At 37.8% G+C, this 25,356-nt stretch overlaps 1 protein-coding gene across 2 annotated transcripts in view; it reads right to left on the bottom strand.

Moving 5' to 3' along the window:
• fgf11a (fibroblast growth factor 11a) overlaps positions 1–25,356 on the bottom strand; it is a 168,861-nt gene that overhangs the window by 70,545 nt on the left and 72,960 nt on the right. The window contains exon 1 of one of the 2 annotated variants that reach the window (XM_052145245.1): positions 20,747–21,386. The exons of the other annotated variant lie outside the window; for it this stretch is intronic. Coding sequence (XP_052001205.1) covers positions 20,747–20,939 — 193 coding nt within the window. The 5' untranslated portion in view covers positions 20,940–21,386. Of the gene's footprint in view, positions 1–20,746; positions 21,387–25,356 lie in introns of those variants that run through there. 2 annotated transcript variants of the gene reach the window in all.

Raw genomic sequence — 25,356 nt, 5'->3', positions numbered from 1 at the left:
CAAAGCCATCAACCTTTCTGTATCTCACAGAAGTTCAATAACTGACCGACATGGGCTGAATATAAACAAATGTATGAAGTTTATTGCACTTAGCGATATTTAGGGGCACGTGTCGGTTTGAGCTCAGTTTGAGCTCAGTTTGATGGTAATGTGTCACAACAGAGCACGCATGCTTTAAAAATTACTAAAGAATTTATTAACAAATATTCTTTATACATGACAAAGGACACCTCTGATAAACCTTTTAAAATTTTATTTTAAAATTAACCTTACAGGCAGCACCAAACTATATCAGTCCTAACAGATCTCCTTAAGCCACGAATAAACTAATAATATATAGCTGCCAGTGTAACTTCCATTTGTCTTTAACAAACATATACTGTAGGTAGGACTAATTCTTATCTATCAAATAAAATCTTTATGACATTCATAACTACATTTATGCATTTTCAATTTTAACTGTCTATTAAGTGTTGTATAATGCAATAATGCTTAATGGGTTATTCAAGTTATAAAATGTTAGTATATTTTAGATGACATAAACTACCACAAAGAAGCAATTCTACATCTGTATATACAGTTTTTTTTTTTTATTAATATTTATTATGAAAATATGCACCAGACCAGTAGTTCCCAACTTTTCTTTTTTACCTTGAAGCCCCCTCTACCTATTTATAAGCCTACACATACAATATATCACCACCATGGATGCGCGCTCTCTCTCTCCTCGCGCTCTATGTGTTTGCTTGTGTGCACGCGTGAGTGAGTACTGTCATCGATGGCCGTGAGAAATGCAAAATGATAAATACAGTGATTTTTTTGGAATGTGCATTGCCATAGATTTTGCATAACCGTGACAGACATCATACTTGATACATTTCTAGCGGTTGACATTTCTATTACACATTGACGCAGAGCCATGCAGCTGCTTAATGATCTCATTATAAAGCATCAACAAGGTATGCCCTTTTAAGAGGTTTTTACAGTGTTGCAGTGCATGGTTATGATTTTATATAATTTTCATTACCATTGCAGATCCAAGAAAAAGAAACCCACAAGCACTTGTCCACGCGACAGCTAGCATACCTGCATTAGAAGCAGAAATCTGTAAATTTGGTACGTGCTATCTTCGCATAGTTGGGCAAAGAGGCTGTTATTGATAGAGTGAAATGTCATGATTTATTTGTATTTAAATTTTATGTTTGAGATTTTGCTTATCATGTTGAGTTAGAAGAGGAAGATGATGTGCTGTTTACTGTTATTGCGCATATTATAGATACAAACATTTTTATTTGACTCGCTATTTTTCTCAGAATTTGCGTGTGAGCGTGAGATTAATCCATAATTTTGACACATAAAAACAAGCAAGAAACTCCACTTAAACAAACTTCACGTGGTATATCTCTCCCTCGGTCTCTGCATATGCCTGAAAGAAAGAGAGGGAGGGAGAGGACAGTGCTCGCAGCCATGCAAAAATAAATAAAGTGCCTCTTTTAGAAGTATTTGGCATTTGAGGGAAGATGAGATTTTATTCTGATGGTAGGCTGCAATAATAAATTCATACATTTAAAAAAAAAAACAATTTTCAGCTTGCACTGTACAGCCCTGATATTTAAAAACAATTAACAAAATTTACTGTATCCTAACAGCATAAATTTAATAGTACTTTTCATTATTATCTTTACTAAAATACAAATATAACTTCTTATGGAGGGTCCCAAATCCCGGGTGTCCCGGCCCCATCAGCCCCCCCGCAATTCGAGCACTCCACACACACACACACACACACACACACACACACACACACACACACACACACACACACACACACACACACACACACACGCACACAGACATGGTCCTGGGTGTTTCATTCATTAATATATTCATTAAGAGTCTTTCAATTACACTCTGTACTCCCAAAGAGACACTTTGGTCCTGATCGCTCCACACCTCCCTCTGCTTCTCTGTCATCTCCCCCATCACAATTTCTGCTGACGAGGGAATCCCTGAAAGAGTTCCCCGCCCATCTTCAGACATATCGCATGAGGCCCTACAAAGCAATTAGAAGAAATCCCAGTCTCTGCGATTCAGTCTGTGAAGTGAATGTATGTTGAGTCAGCACTAACAGAACTCAGGGGGTCCAAGTAAACATTCTTACTTCATCTTACAGAAAAAGTGATTAAGGATGAATGAGCATGGCTTGATGTTGGCTGGAACAAAGTGGAGAGAAAAAGAGAGATTCCACCTAATAAAGCAGCAATTTGCCAACTAACATTCCAAGATGTTGCTGGAGAAATGGAAAAATAAAATACAAAGGAGAAACCTTAGAAGTCGGCGAAAGCTCATATAAATATTATTGCAGGGGTACTCAACTTTGGAAAGCTCCGGAGCCATGAAGTAGGATTTCTTTAGCCTTGAGGGTGGCACAGTTAAAATAATTTTTTTTTTTTTAACTTTTTTTTATAATAATAAGGCAAGTATGCAATACACTCTATTTTAATAAATGATGGAAACATGTCATTAACAAGAATAATATAAAACATTATGCATATATAAATATTACTTAATTCTTGTAAAAGTGTGGTTCTTTGAAAAATAAGAAAACTAACTGTGATTCATATATACTATTATTTGTTCAAAGATCCACACTTTTACAAGTAGGCCATACACTGCAGCAAAATTCCCCACAATAGAAATTACAAAAATTTACATTTTGTGAAATGCCAACATTTATTTCTATATAAAGCAGTTATAAAATGTCATATATAAAATGTTGTCACTGTCAAAGATTATTGTTACACCCCCACCCCCGCCACACACACACACACACACACACACACACACACACCTTTAGGTTACCTAAAGAGATAACCTCAGAAACAAGAAATATACAAGATATATAAGCTACTAGCTCCAAAAGTGTTGCAATGTTTACCCCCGTTTAGGGTTTGGTTTAGGTTAGTAACTTAAATCACTAATAGGCCTTGTGACGGACTGTTGTGACAAAGTAGACTATAATCACATTTATATTCACATCCTTGCATTCAGTTCATTCTTTACATTGCTGTGTCATTTCTTTTCCTCATACTGTACAGCCATACTTAGAATTACTATAAGTGCTCTTGACACCTCAAATTAATTAATACTTAGCCTAATAATTCTATGATTAATTCAGGCTGCCTGCTGAGTAACATAGCATTAGTGTGTTTGGTAGAATGTGAATCGAAATTGCGATAAATTATTCAAAAGGGTGTTAAAATTAAACAACAAGAGAAAATAATCAATAACACCTATGATAACCCAACCTTTTAAAAACACGCAAACACTGTAACTCATACTCCTTCACTGTCTTACATACACAGTCAAAGGCCAGAAACAATGAGATCTCAAACTTGCGAAACTCATGAATATTAATTGTTAATGAGGGTCAAATAATTTTTTTACTATTTTAATAAATGGACATTTAAGTGCTCCAATAAAAAGTTGACATTATTAATAACTTGAACCATACATCTAACTGTGAGTACTGGGATTCTGTTACATGGATCAGTAAGCCTTAGCCAAAAGAACTGATGGTCTCGTGGTAAAGTTTTCATCTCTAATACAAGCAGTTGAGACACATCTGTTTGCATTTTGCTTTGCGATTTAGCTGGAATAGAGTGTGAGCTGTGGTACAGTGGAGTGAGTTACAGAAGACATGCTGTAAATAAAAAACAATTTGTAACGTGTTTTGTTAGATTACTCAAGGTCATTAACATAATCTAAATCCACGGCAGAAGTTCAATTCCAATACTAAAGAACGCAAGTAACAAGAATGCTTAAAATTACCCAGATGTGTTCTTGATCAGGCTGAATATAGAGGATGCATCAGGTGGTGACTTGTGGACAAGAACCAATTTGAAATCTCGGAAGTCATAGCGACAATACAGTGACAGACAAAGGACATTTATCTTTGAGTTTTCCATCAAGAGTTTCCCGCTATAAGCTCTTGAAATTCGCCATACTCCATCTACATTTGTTTTGTTTACATGGTGTCCCGATCGCCTATACAAATATTTGCTGAAAGCCCCTCATTTAACAATAATTCAACATATAATGATGAAATAATTATACATAGTTATCTTTATATATATATATATATATATATATATATATATATATATATATATATATACACCTGCATCAGACATGCTTGTGTAGTGTTTCGGGTGCGTTGCATCATAAACATAAAATGTTTAGGTCACTGTGTCAAGTTAAATATAGTTTAATACTTAGAACACATCTTGAGGTCCCTTAGTTTGGATTTGCACTCCATCAAGTGTTTTGAACGCAAGAACGTAACGAATGTTTGTGTTGTTCTGCTGCTGATGTTTTTTCTTCACTGTATAAACTGGGCGTTGCTCATACAGCTGAAATTTCACTTACTGCCCTCTGGAGTAAACAGGTGGTACTACAAGCTTGCATTTCTCAGGAATCTTCCTTATTACGGTCTGGGGGCATTGCGATTAATTGCGTAAATTTTTTGAACACGTTATTTTTTGTAAAATAAATCACACTGAATTAACGCGTTAAATCGACAGCCCTACTAAAAAGCCATTAGATCACAGAAATGAATTACCTTGTAATCACATTACACCCAAAACTGCTCATTAAACACACATATAAATACACAAGGGGGAATTCACTAAGAAAGGATTGTGCCCATGTAAAAATGCTCTTCTCCATAATTTCATACATTTTGATGAATTACTTCTGACATGTTCAATAGAAATGTACACCAATATTTGTTTTAAATAAAATGTATTTTACCACCTATTTCATCTGGTGGCAGTAGTGCAATATAAATTGTGTCAGGTGCTTTTTGTAAATAAAAGCACCTGAGCCCAATGTGGCCCCTGTAGCAAAATAGTAGCCAACCTCTGCATAAGATACACATCAGCTACACCTAAGTTACATAGTCTATGTTACTAATATGTATTTTCTCAGGCACTTATTGAGTCTAAATAGATGAAAAACATAAATTATTTCAGTAGTTCACCCAAATGGCAATAGTCATATCATACTGTTCATGTGTTACACTTGCTATAGTTTACTTCAATGTTGTTTCTCATCAGCTAGCAATGTCTAATGTAAATTAAAACAATCACTGAAACAACAGCGCTACCGTGAATAAGTATAACATGTATGCTTATATGGGATAATGATAATTCGCCATTGTTGAAAATTCACAGTTGAACAGAAAATCAATGTGATCTACTGTTTATTTGTATGTATTTAGTACTCATTTCTCTTGTAACAAACAAAGAAAAAGATATCCTGTGATAGTAAATTTAAATAGATATGAAATAATCATAAAAAATATAATTTTATGGAAGTCCTGAAAACAAAACAACACTTACATACCTCGGGTCTCTAAAGACTCTAAACACTTTTCTCTAAACACAATACTGGAACTTTCAGAACTCAAAACCTTCAAAGTCCAAAAGTCCATCTATAAAACCTAAGATGCAAAAACATCTCCTTCTGAAACTGTTCATCAACCACACCCATTTGGTGTTCAGAAAATTGGTCTGCCTAGTCATAGTAATGGAAGCAGGAACAGCAAAAAAAAAAAAAGGAGGTACCGTTATTCCTTCACAAATATAATTATTTCAGTTTTTAGTCATTTTTAAAATCTGTCACACTGTCACTTGTCTTTATATTTTATATTGCAGTCTGCATCCACATAATCTAAAAGCTATTTACTGCACAGCAGTCTATAGTTTTGACAAGAGCTGCTCGTTTTCCCTGCGATCAATACATGCATCTTTATTCCTCCCTGTGTATGGATGGACGGTTCATATTTGAGCCATTCTCCACTCATCCTTAATTTTTTCAGGATAGATATTGATAAATGTTTTCCTGTGGAATGAAGGACCATCTGTCAGTGTGAATATGTTCAACTATGTTAGTTTTATGGGCATGAAGAGAATGTGTGTGTGTGTGTGTGTGTGTGTGTGTGTGTGTGTGTGTGTGTGTGTGTGTGTGTGTGTGCGTGCGTGCGTGTGTGTGTGTGTGTGTGTGTGTGTGCGTGTGTGTTTGTGTGTGTGTATTTGTGAAAGGGAGTGATATGTGTTCTGTGATGCATCCATGACTTAAAACAATTACAACAATCTCAAACATGCTGGTGACAAACCACTGATCATTACCAGAGGGAGTACAAGAAGAAAACACACAAAATAGCATTCTGAGATGATATTCACTCAAACCACTCAAAAGTGGTTATCTGAGTTACCATAGACTTTTTCAGTTCGAACCAGTCTGGCCATTCTCTGTTGGCCTCTCATCAACAAGGCATTTCCCTCCACAGAACTGCCGCTCACTGGATTTTTTGTTTGTTTTTGCACCATTCTGTTAAGTTCTAGAGACTATTCAGGATGAAAATACCAGGAGATCAGCAGATACAGAAATAATCAAACCAACCTATCTCACTCCTACAATCCATGAGATTATCTAATCAGCCAATCGTGTGGCAACAGTGCATAAAATCATGCAGATACGGGTCAAATATTTACTTTTAAGTACATTATAGGGTTATGCTTATTTATAATATATTATTTATGTAGAATACATGAATTATGACCCCGTAACAAGTCATTGTGAAATAGAAATGTGAGGTGATGAGTGTATGACTTGTGTGTAACAATGAACAAGAAATAAATATTATTTAGAATTTGTTGAGCGGAAAAGTGTTTTAGGTTAGTAAATTAAAATTAAAGTAATTAGTAATGTGATTACTTTTTCAATTAATTAATTAGTAATCTAATTACAATTTTAGAGAATTTGTATTTTCTAGTGAATTACTAATTTTAAATAACCCAACAATGATTACAATTAATTTGATTAATGAATCGGCATGCCATGTAATTAATTCAATTAAAACTTTTAAACAACTAACAGCCCTAACTATAAACAGAACTTATGTTCAGAGATGCACAAAACCTACCATTAATGCTGATTTGTATTTGCCATACATACTACATATTTTGCCAAGTGTGAGTACTGTATATTTTGGCAGCATACAGCAGACAGTGAGTGCATTTACATGCACACCATGTTGATACATGCTGATAACTACCAAAAATCAGCTCATTAATGAAATCTGACATCCTAAGAAAGCCGCATTTGTGAAAATTGAAATCATCTGGCTATTTTCTGCTTTTGACATCAAAACGTTAACAGGCATGCACACAACACATTGGCACATTAGATAAGACGGTAAGAATGCAGATAAAGGTGTTAACATGCAGAGAATAATCATCGTAACAGCCAAAAATATTTTTTGCTTAAACAGTTTATGACCTTACTCTGATAACGGAAAACTGTTTATAGCATTTATATGACCTTCCACATTGTCGTCTTACTGAGCATAATCTGTGTAAGATTGTGCATGTTAAAGTGCTCAGTGATAACAGAAACACTATGTAACTCCAATAAGTAAGGGATAATGTACAGTCAGCCTGTTGTTAACGCACAATAAACCCTGCCGGGTTGATCAGGGTCAAACACGAAGCAGAGGTTCTTGTATCACCCTGAAGGGGTTTATTGTGCGTTAATAATCGGCTGACTTTACATTATCCAACTTATTACATGGCTATGTACCACATAAATAAATACATGGAAAAAAAAGTTCCGTTGGTATTTATTTTGTGAAAATTACAGTCTAACTCCTCAGTATTCAGCCTATTACAAGACTACTTTCCAAATAAAAAAATAGATGAACATGAAAGATTGATTTGCATTGAATTTGTGTAATTATGTGAGAAGAAATAAATCACTGAAGAGCTGAAATTCCACCTCTGGTTTGCATTGGAGTTTGGTTGAATATTTTTTAATTAATGAACGTTTGACTGCTTAGTATGCATCTTATTACTAGAATAAAACATTGATTTGAGTTTATTTTATTAGTTTACTTTCATAGATTGCAGAGTGCCACATGAAGCAGGAGAGATGGCTTGCAGAACCTGGATGATCAGTCTGATACGTGGAGCTGCGGTTGTTACAGAGCAATAACAGACCGCTAGATGGCGCCATTGACCAATCAGAATAGAGTACTCCAGGCTGCCGTGTATTTAAAATACATACTGTATAATAGCAAGCCAACATTATTGTAGTAAATTTATTTTAAATGTGACAGACAAAAGAGTTCTTCTGAATACAATGAGGTCATAGTGCAGACCTTGACGAGGACAGATTCTTGAACGTGTGTGTGTGTGTGTTACATTAGATCAACACAATTAATTCCCGCTCTCTTCACACCTGTTATGAAACCCTCCTTCTAAAATTGAGATGTGTGCACAAGCAAATAAGCATGCACACACACACACACACACACACACACACACACACACACACACACACACACACACACACACACACACACACACACACACATCAGAGGCAGGGATTAATAGCTCAGCAGGTGTGAAATCCCAGTGGAATGTACGACATGTGAGTTACCTTGTATGAGCTGGTGTGAGTGTTTGTATGCTTGTGCATGCAAGTGTCTTTGTATCCGCGCTCGTATATTTGATCCAGAGAGGGATTTAAACTGAGACTCAGATCCAAACAACCTAAAACCATTCTGGAACACAATGACATTACTGTTTTAGGACACCATGCTCTAAATATGTGATGTGTGTGTGTGTGTGTGTGTGTGTGTTTTGTGTGTTAAAGAGGAATAGGGGCTAGGTAGGTGCTAAACAAGTGTTTGACTGTCTGTGTGCATTTGTGGGTATTTACGTTAAGGCCGGGCAATCTCACAATCAACTTCTGTCTAACTCCTTTTACATTATGTGAAAGAATGCAACCATCTCTCCTCTCAATCAAAAACAGCTCTTACAAGATTTACACCCACACACTTACTCCAATGCAATGCAGCACTAAACCATAAAGCCACCTGAAAAGCCATCAGCAGAGTAAAAGAGTAAGAATTTATTGTTGCTTAGCGAGACTTCAGGGGAATATGCAGATAACACACCGCATGAATACAGTGCCACGTGTGCAGCACAGATTATGTACCTTATAGCAAGGATGTGACCAAATATACAAGATTGGTGGGATAAAATGTTAAATATTAAAAATTGTATGGCTGCCCCCGACCAAAGATTTCCCTAGTCGACCAGTAGTCGTTAGTTTAAGCCATTAGTCGTCATAATTAATTACCACATGGATCAGCCATGTAAACGTTCATGTCTGTCCGTCACTGACTGCGTGACTTCGCCCCTTCATGTGGAGTTTTTATTTTCTGCGACCTACTGACCAATCAAATCTTGGTCGACCAAGACTCTTCTCATCAATTAACGTTTGGTCGACTATTAGGGGGCAGCCCTACCAAATTGGTTATTAAAAAAACGTTTAAATCAACCGCTATTCTCATTTTCTTCTCAGAAAGAATTCTTAGAAATCATCGTAAATTACATTTAAAAATTAGGATAACCTCACAGTTCTCTTGAATTTAAAAAAATGTGATTTTAGACCAAAACTTTGGTTTCTTGTTTTATGTTGTTTTTATTTTCAGCTTTCAAAACATGTTAATGTTATCACAAACTGTATACAATAAATACAGACTGAAGCTTCTTAATGTGGTGACCAATTATGCTAGTCAATTCAAACGGATGCACTGAATAGCACTCTCTCTCTCTCTGAGACTGTCCTCTGTCACCCTTTTCCATGCCCGCCTCTTACTTGCAGTAATTTCCTCAACAAGAACCTTCAGATCTTCTCTACTGAATTTTTGTTTCTTTTCTTTTCCTCCATTTCAAATTAAAATATGTCAAATGTTACCAGCAATAAATTCTCCTATGATGGTTAATGTTGATAAAAACACATCTCACACACTACTTAAAAAAAAAGTTAAATAGATTGACATTGATGAATACATTTGTACACTGATGAATACATATAATTTACATTAAAATTGTAATAAGTAAGCAACCTCATGAGCAGTCTAGTATGATAAGACATCGTCAAATCCTGTCATTTTATTCTAAGAAAAAAAAAAACGTACGGATTTTACACCAATTGCACTTGAAATGTATCCTATGAATTATTTTTTTTCTTATTATTATTAAGAACATTTTCGTGAACCTGGTCTGAGGTTTGGTGCTCTTGAGGTTATGGGCAATCTTTCATCTTCTTGGTCTGTTACTGTGTGTGCACTCTGATTTGTTGATGTCTGTTCTCTTATTAAGTCTTTCATCTAGTGTTGGGTTACTCTATGCCTTAAAAGGAAGAAGCTGTCAGTGTGTGTGTGTGTGTACTTGCTTTAAATTGTTCATAGCAGTTCTCTTGTCAAGTTGGTCATCTTGTGTTGGGTTACACTACCTTAAAAGGAAGATGCTTTCAGAGTGTTTCTCTTTGTGTTACCTCTGCAAGTTTGGCAGGAAAGATTTGAGGTCACATCAAGTGTAGATAAACCGATCCAAATACTACATGCACACACACGCACACACACAGTATTTTATAGACATGTCTCTCTCTCTATGAAAGGACAGAGCATTAAATCACATTTACACAATTGTGCAGGCCATGTTGAGAACCCTCCTCTACGCGGGACATTTCCAGGCCCCTGTTTTCCTGTAACAGTGTAGAACCCCCCCCCTGTAAAAAAACACTGTAAAATTGAAAAGAGAGGGAAGAGGCCAACACGGAGTGGCAGTATCTCTCCTCCTTCCCGGGTCTTTGGCACCAGTGTAAAGGGGTTCAATGGAAAGGAGGCGGCGAGAACCGGCTTGACAATATAAATAATATTTCAATGAAAAACTTAAACCAAAAAACACAAGAAAGTCAGCTGCCCGCAAACTCTCTCTATCGCACCACCATCCGCAGTCAGCCCTTATCCCTCTCGGAGGCGTAATTAGCCTGATAAGGGACCGGGTGTGTAAAATCACGACCCGGCCCCACCCTCGGCCCTGTCACAGACACATTTGTTACAGATATTACAGGGGAAATTAAGTTATTTTTCAAATTAAGATATTTGCAGCTAAAGATACAGTCCACTTGCATCTACAATTTGGTGGCAAAAAAGGTTTTAATAGTTTTTTAGGGTTCACATTTCAATTGGTCTTAAGACCAATTCACACCACCAGTGATTTTGAAGCTTGGTGTTGCTATACTGCTATCTGTGTCCCTAGTGGGCGTTCCTACTGTTTGTCCTAATACTGGTAAAATTAAGATATCATTACAAATTGACAAGGAATCAGTTATCTTGTCTCTAAAAATGTACATTCTGCAGTGCAGTGTTTTTTAAACCATGCAGCAGTGTTCAGTGCATTAAATCATTAGCAAGATGATCAATCTGTCATGAATGAATGAATCAAACTCATATGGAATGCAGACTGACATGTTTTTGACATGCTTTTCCACGCATCATATATATCCATGCATGTGGTTAGAGACAAATGATATAGAACAGTAAAAATCCCTCACGACGCTGAAACTTCTTCACTCCACTGTCTTCAGTCTCACTGGTAGTCACATGTGAATGTCGTTCGTCATTTGCATAAAGTTGACATGTTCTCAACTTGTCGCTCTGCAAGGCAATATCTGTTGCCAACGGCTGCGACAGCTTGTGTCGACGGAAGTCACTGTGCTCTCATTGAAATTATATTAGAAATGAAGATGCATGCTAGAAGAACACACCTGGTGATATTATGATAGAAAAGCCATCAATGCGCGTGCGTGTCTGATTCACTGTGTATTCAGAGGGTCTTTGGCACTTTGCGGCTCGCGCGCATATCTAGCAAAATGCGTATATGATGGCTTTTTCTTCTTTGTCATCTCGTAGATTGATGAGATGACGTACTACTAATTTAGTGCTGCTCATGGCAGGCAAATGAGGAAATGAAAATAAATTTGCGATATTCGAGTAGCGTTTTTAATATTCAACTAGCTGGTGCAGAACGATTAGTCAATTGCTCGTGCACATCCCTATTGCGTGAATAAAGTAGAAATATTTAGAGAAAAGAAATCACAATATTAAACATTGCGTCATTATCACATAGAACGGACACTGAGCCAGCAGCTTCATTCATGCAAGAAGTGGATGTGGAGGATTAAGTTAAATCATACTTTAGCATAGGATTTAGCAATAAAGAATTCCTTAGTCTTTTGGCACATCAGCATGGAGATTTTGCAGTCCCACTCGGACCTGGGTGATGTTTGGTCTGCTTTTTTGTTGATTTTTACTCACAAAACAATACTATAACTGAGGGGATACTTCGACATACAATGTCTTGAAATGGAGCTATATAATTTACAGAAGTTCCAGTTATTTTCTGCTTCACTTGAGTGTAAGCCGATATCTCACACCTCCTTTAAACTCAAGTACTAATGCACACCTCATTAATGAACACAGAGCTCACAAAACCTTCTCACAAATTCAGCTCGGCTAAATTTACAACAAAGTTGCATAGCCAATGTTGTCTCCCTGGTTAGTGGTGTTTACTGTATCCAAAGACCCATATGCTCCACTTTGCTGTTGTCCACAACATCACTGTGATGTTACTTTCGATACTTATTCTCAAAATATTTTTACTTTAATCTCATAATTCCATGACTTTATTCTTGTAATTTTGACTTTATTCTCAAAACACTTAGTCTTTATTCTAGTAATACTAGACAGTATGATTGTCAAAATCATATATTTATAATTGTATTTTTGACTTGGCACTAAAACAATGCTGTACCCCCCAGACTATGTTACACAAGTTTAATTTAGCTATGTAAAACATCAAGCAATCAGTCAATATAAAACAAATTGTATGACAGTGATTTACATTTCAGAGAAGGATATAAGAGCAAGAGAGAGAGAAAAAATTACAGAGATGGAAAGAAAAAGAGAGCGACTGAAAGGGGAACAGTAGTGTATCTTTCATTCATCAGTGCTTATGATGGATGTGTTATGGTTTTAGGGCAGTATTGACATTTATACATGTCCCAATAACAGATTTAAGAGCACTATTTAATAAAATACCACTAAATCCCATAAATTTAGACTATAGGCTATACAAGTTCTTTATAACAAACTTTGAATCAAATGTTCTTTTATCACATCCCCCAGTGGGAAATGTTTCATATATGACAATTAAAAAAAAATAGAAGTCCACAGCCAACACTTCCAGACACACTAAACACTTCACTATAGTAAAGCTGTTAATATTTGAATAAGAGACCATTAAAGACAATAGATGAATAAATGTTCACCTGGGTTACTTACAACCAAACAGAAAGAATTATACCCACACCTACACAGTTTAATGAGCATGAAGCAGCAATCTACACTTGCCTGATAACAGGAGGACAATAGCCCAGAAGCAAATCAGGCAACTGGCTTATTATACACTCACAATGAATGTCTGTGCCACTGTCAACATGAGACAAATGACCCTACCTAGCAAAAATCATTACAACTTTAGACTTAAAGAAAGAATGCTGAGAGTGAAAACACAGGTGAGCATGAACAAGAGAATAGAAGAAAGAGAGAGAGAGAGAGAGAGAGAGAGAGAGAGAGAGAGAGAGAGAGAGAGAGAGAGAGAGAGAGAGAGAGAGAGAGCGAGAGAGAGGAAATGGTCCTGAGTCAGATTAGGAATTGTAATATAGAGCTTTTAAAGGAGAGGAATGAAAAGAGGAGAGCAGGACAGGAGAGAGTTATTGATGAATCAGAGAGTGTTAATAAGAGGCACACTGTCCGGACAAATGAATCACCCAGTAACAATGAAGTGCTCCAATGATCCACAAACACATCAACGCATACAAATATCCATTATCAATTGCTTGTCCTCCTGTCGACTGACAAACACACATTGTGCAAACCACACACTTTCTTGAGCAGAAAGGACGTTTGCGTCACAAGTACATGCAATGCTTGTCCTTTGAGTGTGTTGTGTCTCTGATTATGAAATAAGCCATAAACATACAGTATTTACACTTTGAATCATTACAGTTCCTTTCAGGTTTCCTGATTAAAATCTCATTCACTGATTAAAAATGGGCTCTCAAGCGTGAATATGTGTGTGTGTGTGTGTGTGTGTGTGTGTGTGTGTGTGTGTGTGTGTGTGTGTGTGTGTGTGTGTGTGTGTGTGTGTATGTGTGTTTGTTGCAGTGTTGGACTGGGGAGTGACCTTGTTAAATTCTGAGTAGGCTGTTGTGATTGGTGACCGGTGGTCATTAACGTCATGGTTACTGTTGTAACCTCTGTTCCCCGAGGGAAGGAACGAGACGTTGTGTCGAATGAAGTGACACAAGGGGTCTTCCTGGGACGCCAAACGTAGCTCTAAACCTGAGATAAGGCCAATATCAAGTTGGCAGACAGAATTTGCATGCCCCACCCCGGACATACGGGTATAAAGGGAAGCGGGGCAGCGAGTGCCAGTCAGGATTTTGCACTGAGGAGCCGAAAATAAGGTACGGCCGTTGTTGTGGAGGGCGGGGCCAGGTTGTGATTCTACACACCCGGTCCCTTATCAGTCTAATCAAGCCGCTGAGAGGGATAAATTGCCGACTGCGGAGGATGGAAAGGAGGCGGCAAGAACTGGCCTGGCGATATAAATAATATTTTAATCAGAAACTTAAACAAAAGACAAACACACACACTTACACATGACGGACATGTCCATAAATTATCGCAGCCTCAGTATAACGTGAGAATGTGCCGGACCGAACTCCAGGTACGTGTCGCTGACAGAGAATGCATTCAGGTCCCCAACACTCTTGATGGAGGCTAACACGATCAGGAGGGATGCCATATGCCCCAGGAGCCTCTGGAATTGTTTTAGAGGAACCGCTGTACCGGGCTCGAAGAGAGCGAGGCACCAGAGCACTGACATAGCACGCTCGTTGGTGAGACGCGCTGTCATTGAGACTGAGTCTAACTCCATGCCATGAAAAGAGATACTCTGAACCGGGACGAGCTTGCTCTTTTCCCAGTTGACCTGAAGCCCTAGAACATAGGTAAGAATCTGTTTCTGTGTGAGCATTTTGAACGAGAGTCTGTATAAGGCCCGGTTGAGAACTCGCAGGTCCAAGATTGGTCTCAACCTGCCTGTAGAAACCCTTCACCATCTCAGCTGGAGGGACGGGCTCTATCGCATCCTTGAGGAGCAGGGTTGTGATCTCAGCTCGTATGGCGCTGGCTTTCTCGGCATGCACGGAAGTGGAGTGAACACCGCTGAAACGAGGCGGGAGCCTGGCGAACTGAATCGCGTAGCCAAGTCAGATGGTCTTGGCCAGCCAGCGCGACGGATTGGGAAGTGACGTAAGCGTGTCCACTTTTGACGTACTGGGCAGGGCTTCCCGGCGGGGGGGGAGCAGGTAATAACGCGTCAGGAGGCAGAAGAGCGTCCCGAGGCTTGGGTGCTGAGAAAAGACTCAAAGCACTTACCTTTTAGACTGAGACTGAGGAAGATGTCCTAAAGAGGCGTCTCAGGCCTGCCGGGGCTGAGAAGTCAGGGGGCCGGAGGCAAGGGAACTGCGTCCGGGGAGCTGGGACTATAGCGTTTTGGGGCCGGGGTGTCGTGAGAATGGCATGAACCGGCTGGATGACCCAGGGAGTGAGGAAATCGCTCTTTATTGAGAATGTGGGTGCCGCAGCCCGAAGGCTGAAATAAGGATTCAATTTAACACACAATTTACATTTTTTTAACCAAACTGTAAAACAAATTATAAAAAACAATAAAAAGAAACACCCCAATGTGCATAACTAATAACAAAAATAAGAAGCAACAACTTTTTTAGTTATGAAAAAATATATAATCATATGCGATGTGATAATTTAAGTTTTCGCCTTTTTACTGTAGTGTAATTTGCAGTTAACCAAGTTTTACTATGGCATTTTACATTATTTTACCATGAAAGTTTAGCATTTTTACATACTTTCCAATAATGTAATTGAGAGCTAAATCTATGGATAGTGTGAGAAACAAATTGAGATGCAATCTGAAAAAAAAAAAATGTTTAAGGGGTAGTTCAGAAACCATTTACTCACTTTCATGTTTTTCCAAACCCGAATGTCTTTATTTCTTCTGTGGAAGACAAAAGCATATGTTTGGCAGAATGTTAGCCACTATTCACTTTCACTTTCATTTTCCATACAACAAAAGTGAATGATGACTGAGGCTAACATTCTGCTTAATGTCTCCTTTTGTGTTGAATGGAAGAAAGTCCTACAGGTTTGAAACAACATGAGATTGAGTGAATGACTATTCACTTTATTCTTTTAAGGTTGTTTGAATATTTTGTAAAGCACTCTTTTTCCGAATCAGAGAAGAAAAGATAACTACAGGAGTAGACAGCACTTCATGAGGTATGCACTTAGCAGCTCTCCTTTTCTAAATTATTTTGCTGACATGCAAAACTTTATTTTTGAGTAGGCAACACTACAAGTGGAATTCTCTGATCCTCTCCATCAAACAATAGGCAAAATCATCCAGGCAGAGTTAGCATAACAAAAGCACAGGACATGAGCTTTCCTGCAGGATCCTGAGCTATGCACACCACCCAAAACTGACAGAAAACATTTCTTTCTTTACTGCGCCCAAACCAGAACCATTTTTCCTAGACGTAATTACCACTTGGCATGAGGCACTTTGCGGCAGCAGATGCTGCATTACGGGAGTATGGTTTCCATGGTGATTATCATGATTAACTTCGGGTACACGTGTCATAAATATCTAACGGTGATGACATGAATGCAGCTGGGCCATAAGGATTGATTGGAGCCACAGGAGAGTGGATTTGTGAATGAATGAATATATGAGTCCAAGTTTACATAGGCACAGTATTTGTGGATGTTTGTGTGAGTATGTGTAGGAGGATGAATTTACTCATAAATAATGTCACAAATATTAATTCTTTATCAAGTTAACATCAACTGAAGTCCAATATCAAGTCCAAAATCAACCCTTTAGTAAAAAATATGATATATCCAAGTCTGTACTTCTAGATAAGCACAAAAGCAACATAAGCACAAAGGCAAATATTCACAGCCAACACTTCAAACCATTAACATCTCTGTTTGAAGTGTGCTTTTGGGAGCCTACTGTTCTATTTTAAAATTGCATTTAACATTCCCTCAGGCCATGCTAAGTACTTTGCATTAAAAAATCAAGTTTTTTTTTTTTTATTCACCATTTCTGTGATTAAATATTTGCCATCACATTAACCAGAAAGCCAGAAGGGTTATGAAGTCATGTGCATGCTGTGATCTCCTGCATCAACCTCTATGGCTCCCCCTGTTGTGAGGGGCAAAATCTGTGTGATGTTTTCTGTTAAATTAGTCGGTCAGTTTCCAAATTAAAACCAAGGTACATAGGGTGCCCTAAAAAGTATGCCATGTCTTCATTTTCAGTTTTTTATTTGATTATTTTTTTATGTTAATGTTCAAAAATCTATATACAAAAATCAGCCACAACATTAAAAGCACCTGCCTAATATTGTGTAGGACCCCTCGCCAAAATAGCACCAACCTGCATCTCAGAATAGCATTCTTAGATGCTATTCTTCTCACCACAATTGCACAGATCGGTTATCTGAGTTACTGTAGACTTTGTCAGTTCAAACCAGTCTGGCAATTCTCTGTTGACCTCTCTCGTCAACAAGGCATTTCCATCCGCAGAACTGCCGCTCACTGGATTTTTTTTTTATAATTTTTTTTGGCATGATTCTGGCATGGCATGAGTAAATTCTAGAGACTGTTGTGCGTGAAAATCCCAGGAGATCAGCAGTTACAGGAATACTCAAACCAGCCCATCTGGCACCAACAATCATGCCAGGGTCCAAATCACTGAGATCACATTTTTTCCCCATTCTGATAGTTGACGTGAACATTATCTGAAGCTCCTGACCCGTATCTGCATGATTTTATGCACTGCTGCCACACGATTGGCTGATTAGATAATCGCATGGATGACGGTTGGTGCCAGATAGGTTGGTTTGAGTATTTCTGTAACTGCTGATCTCCAGAGATTTTCACAAACAACAATCTGTAGAATTTACTCGAATGGTGCCAAAAACAAAAAGCATCCAGTGAGGGGCAGTTCTGCGGACTGAAACACCTTGTTGATGAGAGAGTTCAATGGAGAATGGCCAGATTGGTTAGAACTGACAAAGTCTTTGGAAACTCAAATAACCACTCTGTACAATTGTGATGAGAAGAATATAATCTCAGAATGCTATTCTAAGATGCAGGTTGGCGCTGTTTAGGCAGCAAGAGGGGGACCTACACAATATTAAGCAGGTGGTTTTAATGTTGTGGCTAATCGGTGTATATATATAACCCTCCCCCAACACCTCGCAAACCAACACGTTTATTTGTATTTCATTAAGATGACTTTTCAGTGGTACTTTTTAAAAGTATATTGTGCACATCATGATCACATGGAAATCAACACTGATTGATTCCAAAAATTCATGTACTCTGAAATCAACCCCATTCAGAAAAAAATACTTAAACGAAGCATCTCCCATCATACAATTTTGCATCAATTCAGGTGTAAACAAATTTCCTTCTAGTGCTAATGCTAGCATGTTGCACAAACAACCTCTGTGTCTAAAAGGTTCTGGTCCTGTGGGAACTAGGAAGTATCCCATAAACAAGGATGAGCGTGATTCGGAGGTTAAATGTTTTTTACTCCACTAAAGGTTTAGGGTTGAGGATTTTATTACAGTGTCAGATTAATTAAATATGCATTCCTATTGACTGTATTGACACTACAAATACTACTCTCTTTTGGTACATTCATTTGCAATTCTAGCATCGGCAGTTAATCATGGCACATGGTACATTAAAATAAACATTAAAATACAAACATAATATAGTTATACTATAAAACTCACAATAACTGTTTATTCATCATTTATTTTAATTATTTAAAGCTGTACTATGTTAGATTTTTTTGGGTTTCAATTAAAAATATCGAGTATGTAAAAAATCGGTGTTCAAAACCATGTCCTTGTCTAACCCTGATTCACTACAATAAGCCCGGAATAATTATTTTTATTTTGAGCTGTCAGTTCAGATTTTGGCATAAAATCCCAGGCATACGTCAAATTCATCCTTGTGTGTTTAAGTCATATCCGTAAGCTCAGAAAGAAGGTCCAGCTGTGTCACGAGTTTGACAGATGTTTAGTCAGTCCAGTCGCAGTTTCAGTTGTCAGGACAGCAGCACACTGAAACCACTCTGCTAATGGATTTAATTTTTTTTTTTACTGTTCGGCGAAGTTGTTTACCTGCAATAATGCCTGGATATGTTTTCTGGTAGGGTTGTTGAACTTATATTGTTTGTCATACATTATCAAACATTACCTATGTGTACCGATCGCGATGTGTTTATACATTTAATTTACAGTTAATCTGTTTTCTAATATTCATGAATTCTGAGTATTTTATACCATTGCTGCAGTTTCTAAATTTCCTAAATTGTGTGTCTCCAAGTATGTGTGCCACTGTTATTAGGCTGTTTTTTTCTTTCTTTTCTTTCTTTCTTTCTTTCTTTCTTTCTTTCTTTCTTTCTTTCTTTCTTTCTTTCTCAGTTACAGAATGGCACAGGTTCTTGTCACTTTCCATTGTCCTTTTAGCAGAAAATGAAAGAAATATTATTATTATAATTCTTTGCCTGATGAAGTCCTAATGGTCTAAACCTTGGAAGCAAGTGTAAGCCAACAAAGTATTTTTTGGAGCAATAAATAAGTGTATGGACATTTGCCATTTTATCCTTTTAGCAGATTTAAATCTCAAAAGTATTATTTTCTCTAGCTGCTGTTCATCTTTATCGCTCATGCTCTGGGTCTCTCTTGTGCGTGAGAGGGCATTTTTGGGCAATGCATACAGATACAGCATGTATACAGTAAATGTCTTTTTGGGATCTATTATATAAACATATGACCCCCCATCAAACACACACAAATAAAGACAAACAATGGGGGCAGGATTGATGGAAAGTCTGAAACAGTTCATCGTAAATGAAGCCATTACATCTTTATGTGCATGTGAAGAATCGTGGCATGTATCAAGTTCATTGGGTGATCATAAATTAAATGGTGATGTCTAAAGAAGTACAGAGACATGCAGCCAAATGATCACAACGATTACAAAGCAGCATGTGCTGCTCTGGGTCACACTCCCATACGCAGCATAAACTCACTATACCTACGCATGCTTCTAAGTAGGGGCTGGATGATAGTCAGCCTTCAAAGTCTCAAAGCACACACTCACATCCATAGAGACAAACGTACACACACTTGCCATTGACACACAGTGGAAATGTTTATTCTTATGTCTCTTGAAAGACATTTAGCCAAACATCATATCAGTAAGCAAGAAGCAAGTGTATTGGTTTAGTTTTAATCAATCCATCCTTTTTTTGGAATTGGTAAATTGTGTCTATGTAATATGTCAATTCTAGCTTTTAACTGAAACTATCTATTTTAAAGCTCCAATTTTATATATATTTGCAACACAATCAGCCTCATATTTAAACTGACATGATCAGAGAGCTCCTTCAAAACCACACAAACTCAAAGAGTTATGAATAGAAATATGAAGAAGTAGAAGTTCATCACATGTCCATTTAAATGCTACTGCCACGCACACCATTTGAGGTCAATGGAAGTCCATGGTGTTCAAAAAGTGTAGAAGAAAGTGGAGTGAGAGAGAAAAGAGGTTTGATTGAGACAGAATGGGAAAAGTTAGTTTTGGGTGACTCACCGGGTCTTTTCTCCAACTTTCTCCCTCGGCTGCCACAAAGCCGGACTTTGGAGATAAGGATAAGAATCTGTTTCTGGCAGAGTGACTTGTTGCTTTTAGGGCAGGGCTTGCGTTTGTTGGAGATCTGTCGGTTGGCCTGGGGGTCCTTAACTTCTCTGCGCTGTCGGATCAGCGAGCTGGCGAGGGCAGCCATTTTACTGTGCCCCGCTCACCCGAGGGCCACCCACCTGTCCAATCACCCAGGGCCACGAAGAAGAGGAGCAGGCACGAGGGCAGATGTTTCGAGTAAAGCAGGGTCACTCACAATAGCAAGGGGAGGAATGTGTTACAACTTAATAAGGAACAAAATGGGCTTGGTTTAGGGGTAAGGGGGGGGCACTTTTGAATCTCAAAATTATCTAATTTGACTATTAAACTAGTCCTGGAATGCAGTATTCCTGGTATTGTGATTTAGATGAATTCCATCTGTCATTGTTGAAATTGTTTGTTCAATGTCAGTGTTGTATATCAGGTCTCATTGCACAGCAGGACTGGGAAAATAGGAGTCGATGTTCCATGGAGCCATACTGATATTTTTAAAGATAAGTGAAACAGACACAGCAATATCATAATCACTTTCTGTCTGTTTCATCCCTGCAGTTCTGTCCCAGCCTGTCTGGCATAAGTATTGGCTTCTCACTTATCTCCCTCAGCTGTAGTTTTGGATTGACTGCCGAAATTCAGAAATCACCCACATCAGAAATATTCTTCAAGTCCAGAAAAAAGGAAAGGCAATGTCCAACCCCTCTATCCATAAGGTTTCTCAAATCAGTGAGATTTCCCAAAAATTCATGACAGAAGATCCAGGGATGTGTACAAACTGATCCCATGGAAAAAAGGAACAATATCCTGAGACAATCTTTCTGAAACTCTGAAATTCCTTTACCTGATTCAAAGAATTGCATCCATTAGATTGTGACTGAAACACAAAAACAAACGCAAAAAAAGAGACAAGGACCAAAAGTCAAAAACAGTTGTGGTCGACCCTGGACCTCATTTCTGGGGCAGGAAATTATTAGACGGATGAGAATGAAAGGAATCAGTCGGAGGTCAAGTTCTCTTCCTCCTCAGCCCTCCTGACATTCCCCTTTGCTCCCTCTCCGCCAGCTCCCGTGAGAGTGTTTGTAAATTCCAGCCGCTTCCACGGATAGAGGTGACATTCATGAACCAGTGAAAGCGCAGAGAGAGAGAGGGAGAGTGGAGGGGAACACCAAGACTCCCGTAAGACAACCAGGCGGTGAAAGCTGAGGAACCCGTAGCTCTGTGTCCTTCACACCAGCTGAGCTGAGAGGAGGAAAGGGAGAGAGGGAGGCACGGATGGAGGGATAAAAGAGAGGAGAGAAAGGAATGTAAAGAATAGATGGTGCATGTATATGTTTGTCCGGCTTCTAGCTGTCGTTCATCACCAGATGCTTGTTCTGATGTGAAGATCCTGTTTGAAGAACATCCTTTGGGTCTGTCCCTGTGTTCTTTTTTAGCCCAGATTTCCAGATTTGCAGTCAGAACGCACACTGATGAAAGTATTCTCACTCCTGCAGGCATGCATATTAGAGTCTCTTCAGCAAGGCACCTCTGATTCTATGTGAGAGTTTGAGTGTGTGTGTGTGTGTGTGTGTGTGTGTGTGTGTGTGTGTGTGTGTGTGCATGGATGTGTGTGTATGAGAATGATTGAGAGAGTGTGTGAACGTGTCGCTCTCTTGCTCTCCCTTCCTTTCCTTGCCTAGACAGAGTGAGTTACGGAACCAACACTGGCAACATGTTTTGCTTTACTCCCTCTTTCTCTCTTTCTATCTCTTTGAAAACCCTCCCCTTACCTCTTTTCTGCCCTCCCTCTCTGTCACTCAGATCCCTCCTTTTCCGATCACTCAAAATCCCTCCTTCTCTTCGTGTCCTCACACCCACCCCTCTCATTCCTCTATTCCCTCCTCCTCTTTGTTCGCTCTATCTCTCTCTATCCCTCTCTCTCTCTCTCTCTCTCTCTCTCTCTCTCTCACTCTGACTGCTGTTGTGGTCTGGAGTGTTAAAAAATTAAACCTTCCTCATGCTGCCTTAAAATGACAGATAGTGTGAGAGTGAGAGAGAGAGAGAGAGAGAGAGAGAGAGAGAGAGAGACAGAAAGAGGTGACTGTCGTCTTTTTCTCAGTGTCACACATAGTCCTTATTTACACTCTTTCTCACCAACACAAACACACATGCCAAATAAACGAAGGCATAACAAAGATATGAATGAATCACACTACCATACAAACCCAAACACATAAGTACAGACAACTGGCAAACAGATTTCATTATTGTAATTCTGAAATAGGTCTATAACTGTATTGTTACTATGTTATAACATATTTATATAGCATTAATTAAGCACCAAGGAAAAGGTGAATTAGAAATATAAAAAATGCATTCTGCTTGCTTTTACTGTGAATAATGATTATAACATCCTCCAATTCAATATGCATCTTTAGCAATAATGTTATTATGATATAAAATGTCTATATTACATTAATACTAAAGCATCAAGGAAAACATTCATTAGAAATGAAAATATATTCTGATTGCTGTCACTGTGAATAATGAGTCTTAAATTCTCCAATGAAATATAAATCTATATTACATAACTATATTGTTACTATGTTAATTACCTGTTTATATAGTGTTAATTAAGCATCAAGGAAACAAAAAATTATAAATATTAAAAATACATTCTAATTGTCACTATGAACAATTATTTTAAAATAATACAATGTTATATGCCTCTATAAATATATTGTTACTATGCTATATAGACAGGTAATAACATAGTAACAATATAGTAACATAGTAACTATATTGTTACTATGTTATTACCTGTCTATATAGCATTAACTCATCAAAGGTAAATCATAAACATTAAGAAGGCAATACAATCACTATCACTGTAAATAATGAGTCTTTAATTCACTAGATCTTTCTTTCAGATTGAATTATGATGCAAAATCAGCTTTATAATTACATTTTCATCCCTCTATCCCCACTTCAATTCCTCTTTCAACTCTGAATTCATCACATTTCCCCTCACATATTCATGTCTGAGCTGATAAAAACAAAATTCATTCAAATCAGACAGGAAACTGGAAAAATTGACTAGCGTCAGCTGCTTTTTTAATTCTCTTTAAAGGAAATAAATGCTCTGAAAAAACTCTGAAATGCATTCCATGAATAAGGATTTTATTATCTCTTTCTTCCTTTCCTCCGCCTCTGCCTTAGTTTGGTGGAGTAACATTTAGCTATCTGAGCACCAGCAGTGTGCACCCAGGTTGAATAGAGCTCTGATCTCTTCACCAGCAGCCTAATTCAAATGAGTGTTATAATAAGGTTTTATAACCCACAGCATGTTTGAATTAGTCATGGCCTGTGACGCCTCTATTTGTCACTTATTGGAGAGGTGCAAAATTTCTAAGCACACAGTCAAAGCCATTTTAATCGGCAGAGTTACGGCAATGACATCCAGTGGTAATACTGGACATGTCAACTATGATGCACAAATCATCTGGGAAAGAACAAAGACAGAGGTCTAACAGATGACCAGGATGTGAATGGCTGCATGTTACAATTTATTTATAGTCAAACCCCCCTGACATGATGTGACCATGTTTTTCAGTCTGTCAGAGGAGATTTTACTCAACTGAGACCCAAGAGACAGCAGAATGTGAATGTATATGTTTATTATTTTTCTCACCATCACCCCAGACTTAACTTCTGTCTCTTTCAGTCTCACTATATCCTACAAAATGACAAACTTAAAATTATTTATTTATTAGTCTATTTGTGTACATATTTGTGATTTTGTGTACTCAAAATTGTTATTATATTGCACACACACACCTTATGTATTAAAATAAATCATCTGAATGTAGGTTGTAGTGAGAATTTAATTAATATTAACATGTGTTGAAAGGTATGTGGGCAACAAACCTACTTCATAAATAAAGGTCTACCAAAGAGACAGCCTTCATACAATTTCCGACCCTGATACAAATTAAGCTCAATATATTGAATTTGTGGCATAATGTTGATTACAACAAAAAATTATGTATACTTAAAAAAGTAATAATTTCCCTCCTTTTCTTTTAAAAAGCAAAAATTTGGCCAGCCCGTAAACTTTAAAATACTCATGACTCAAAAGTATACACAACACAAACAATACAAGTGTTAACATGATACTAGTGTAATAAATCACCTATTACATGGCTCTCTGGAATACTTGATTCTGATTGGTCAGTGGCACCATGTAGCGGTCTGATATCTCTGAGTAACATCCGTACAATCATGTATCAGACTGCTCATCTTAGTGTTGCAAGTCATCCTTCCTTATTCTTGGATCACTGTGCAAATAATTAAAAATAATGTCAGTGTAATAAGTGGGATAATTTACAGCCAGCCGGTTGTTATCACACACCCTTCAGTGTTATACAAGTCCTGCGACCTGATCACCCTGCCAGGTTTTATATTGGGATCCTTTTCTGTGTAAAGTTATATCCTGTTTTTCAAATGTGTTTCTGTGACTACATAATGCCGTAACAAATTACAACTTT

The sequence above is a fragment of the Xyrauchen texanus genome, chromosome 2, assembly GCF_025860055.1.
Source record: "Xyrauchen texanus isolate HMW12.3.18 chromosome 2, RBS_HiC_50CHRs, whole genome shotgun sequence".
In the NCBI taxonomy this organism is placed as follows: Eukaryota; Metazoa; Chordata; class Actinopteri; order Cypriniformes; family Catostomidae; genus Xyrauchen; species Xyrauchen texanus.
Note: the sequence above shows the minus strand (reverse complement) of the source record. Positions and strands in the feature narration are given on the sequence as shown.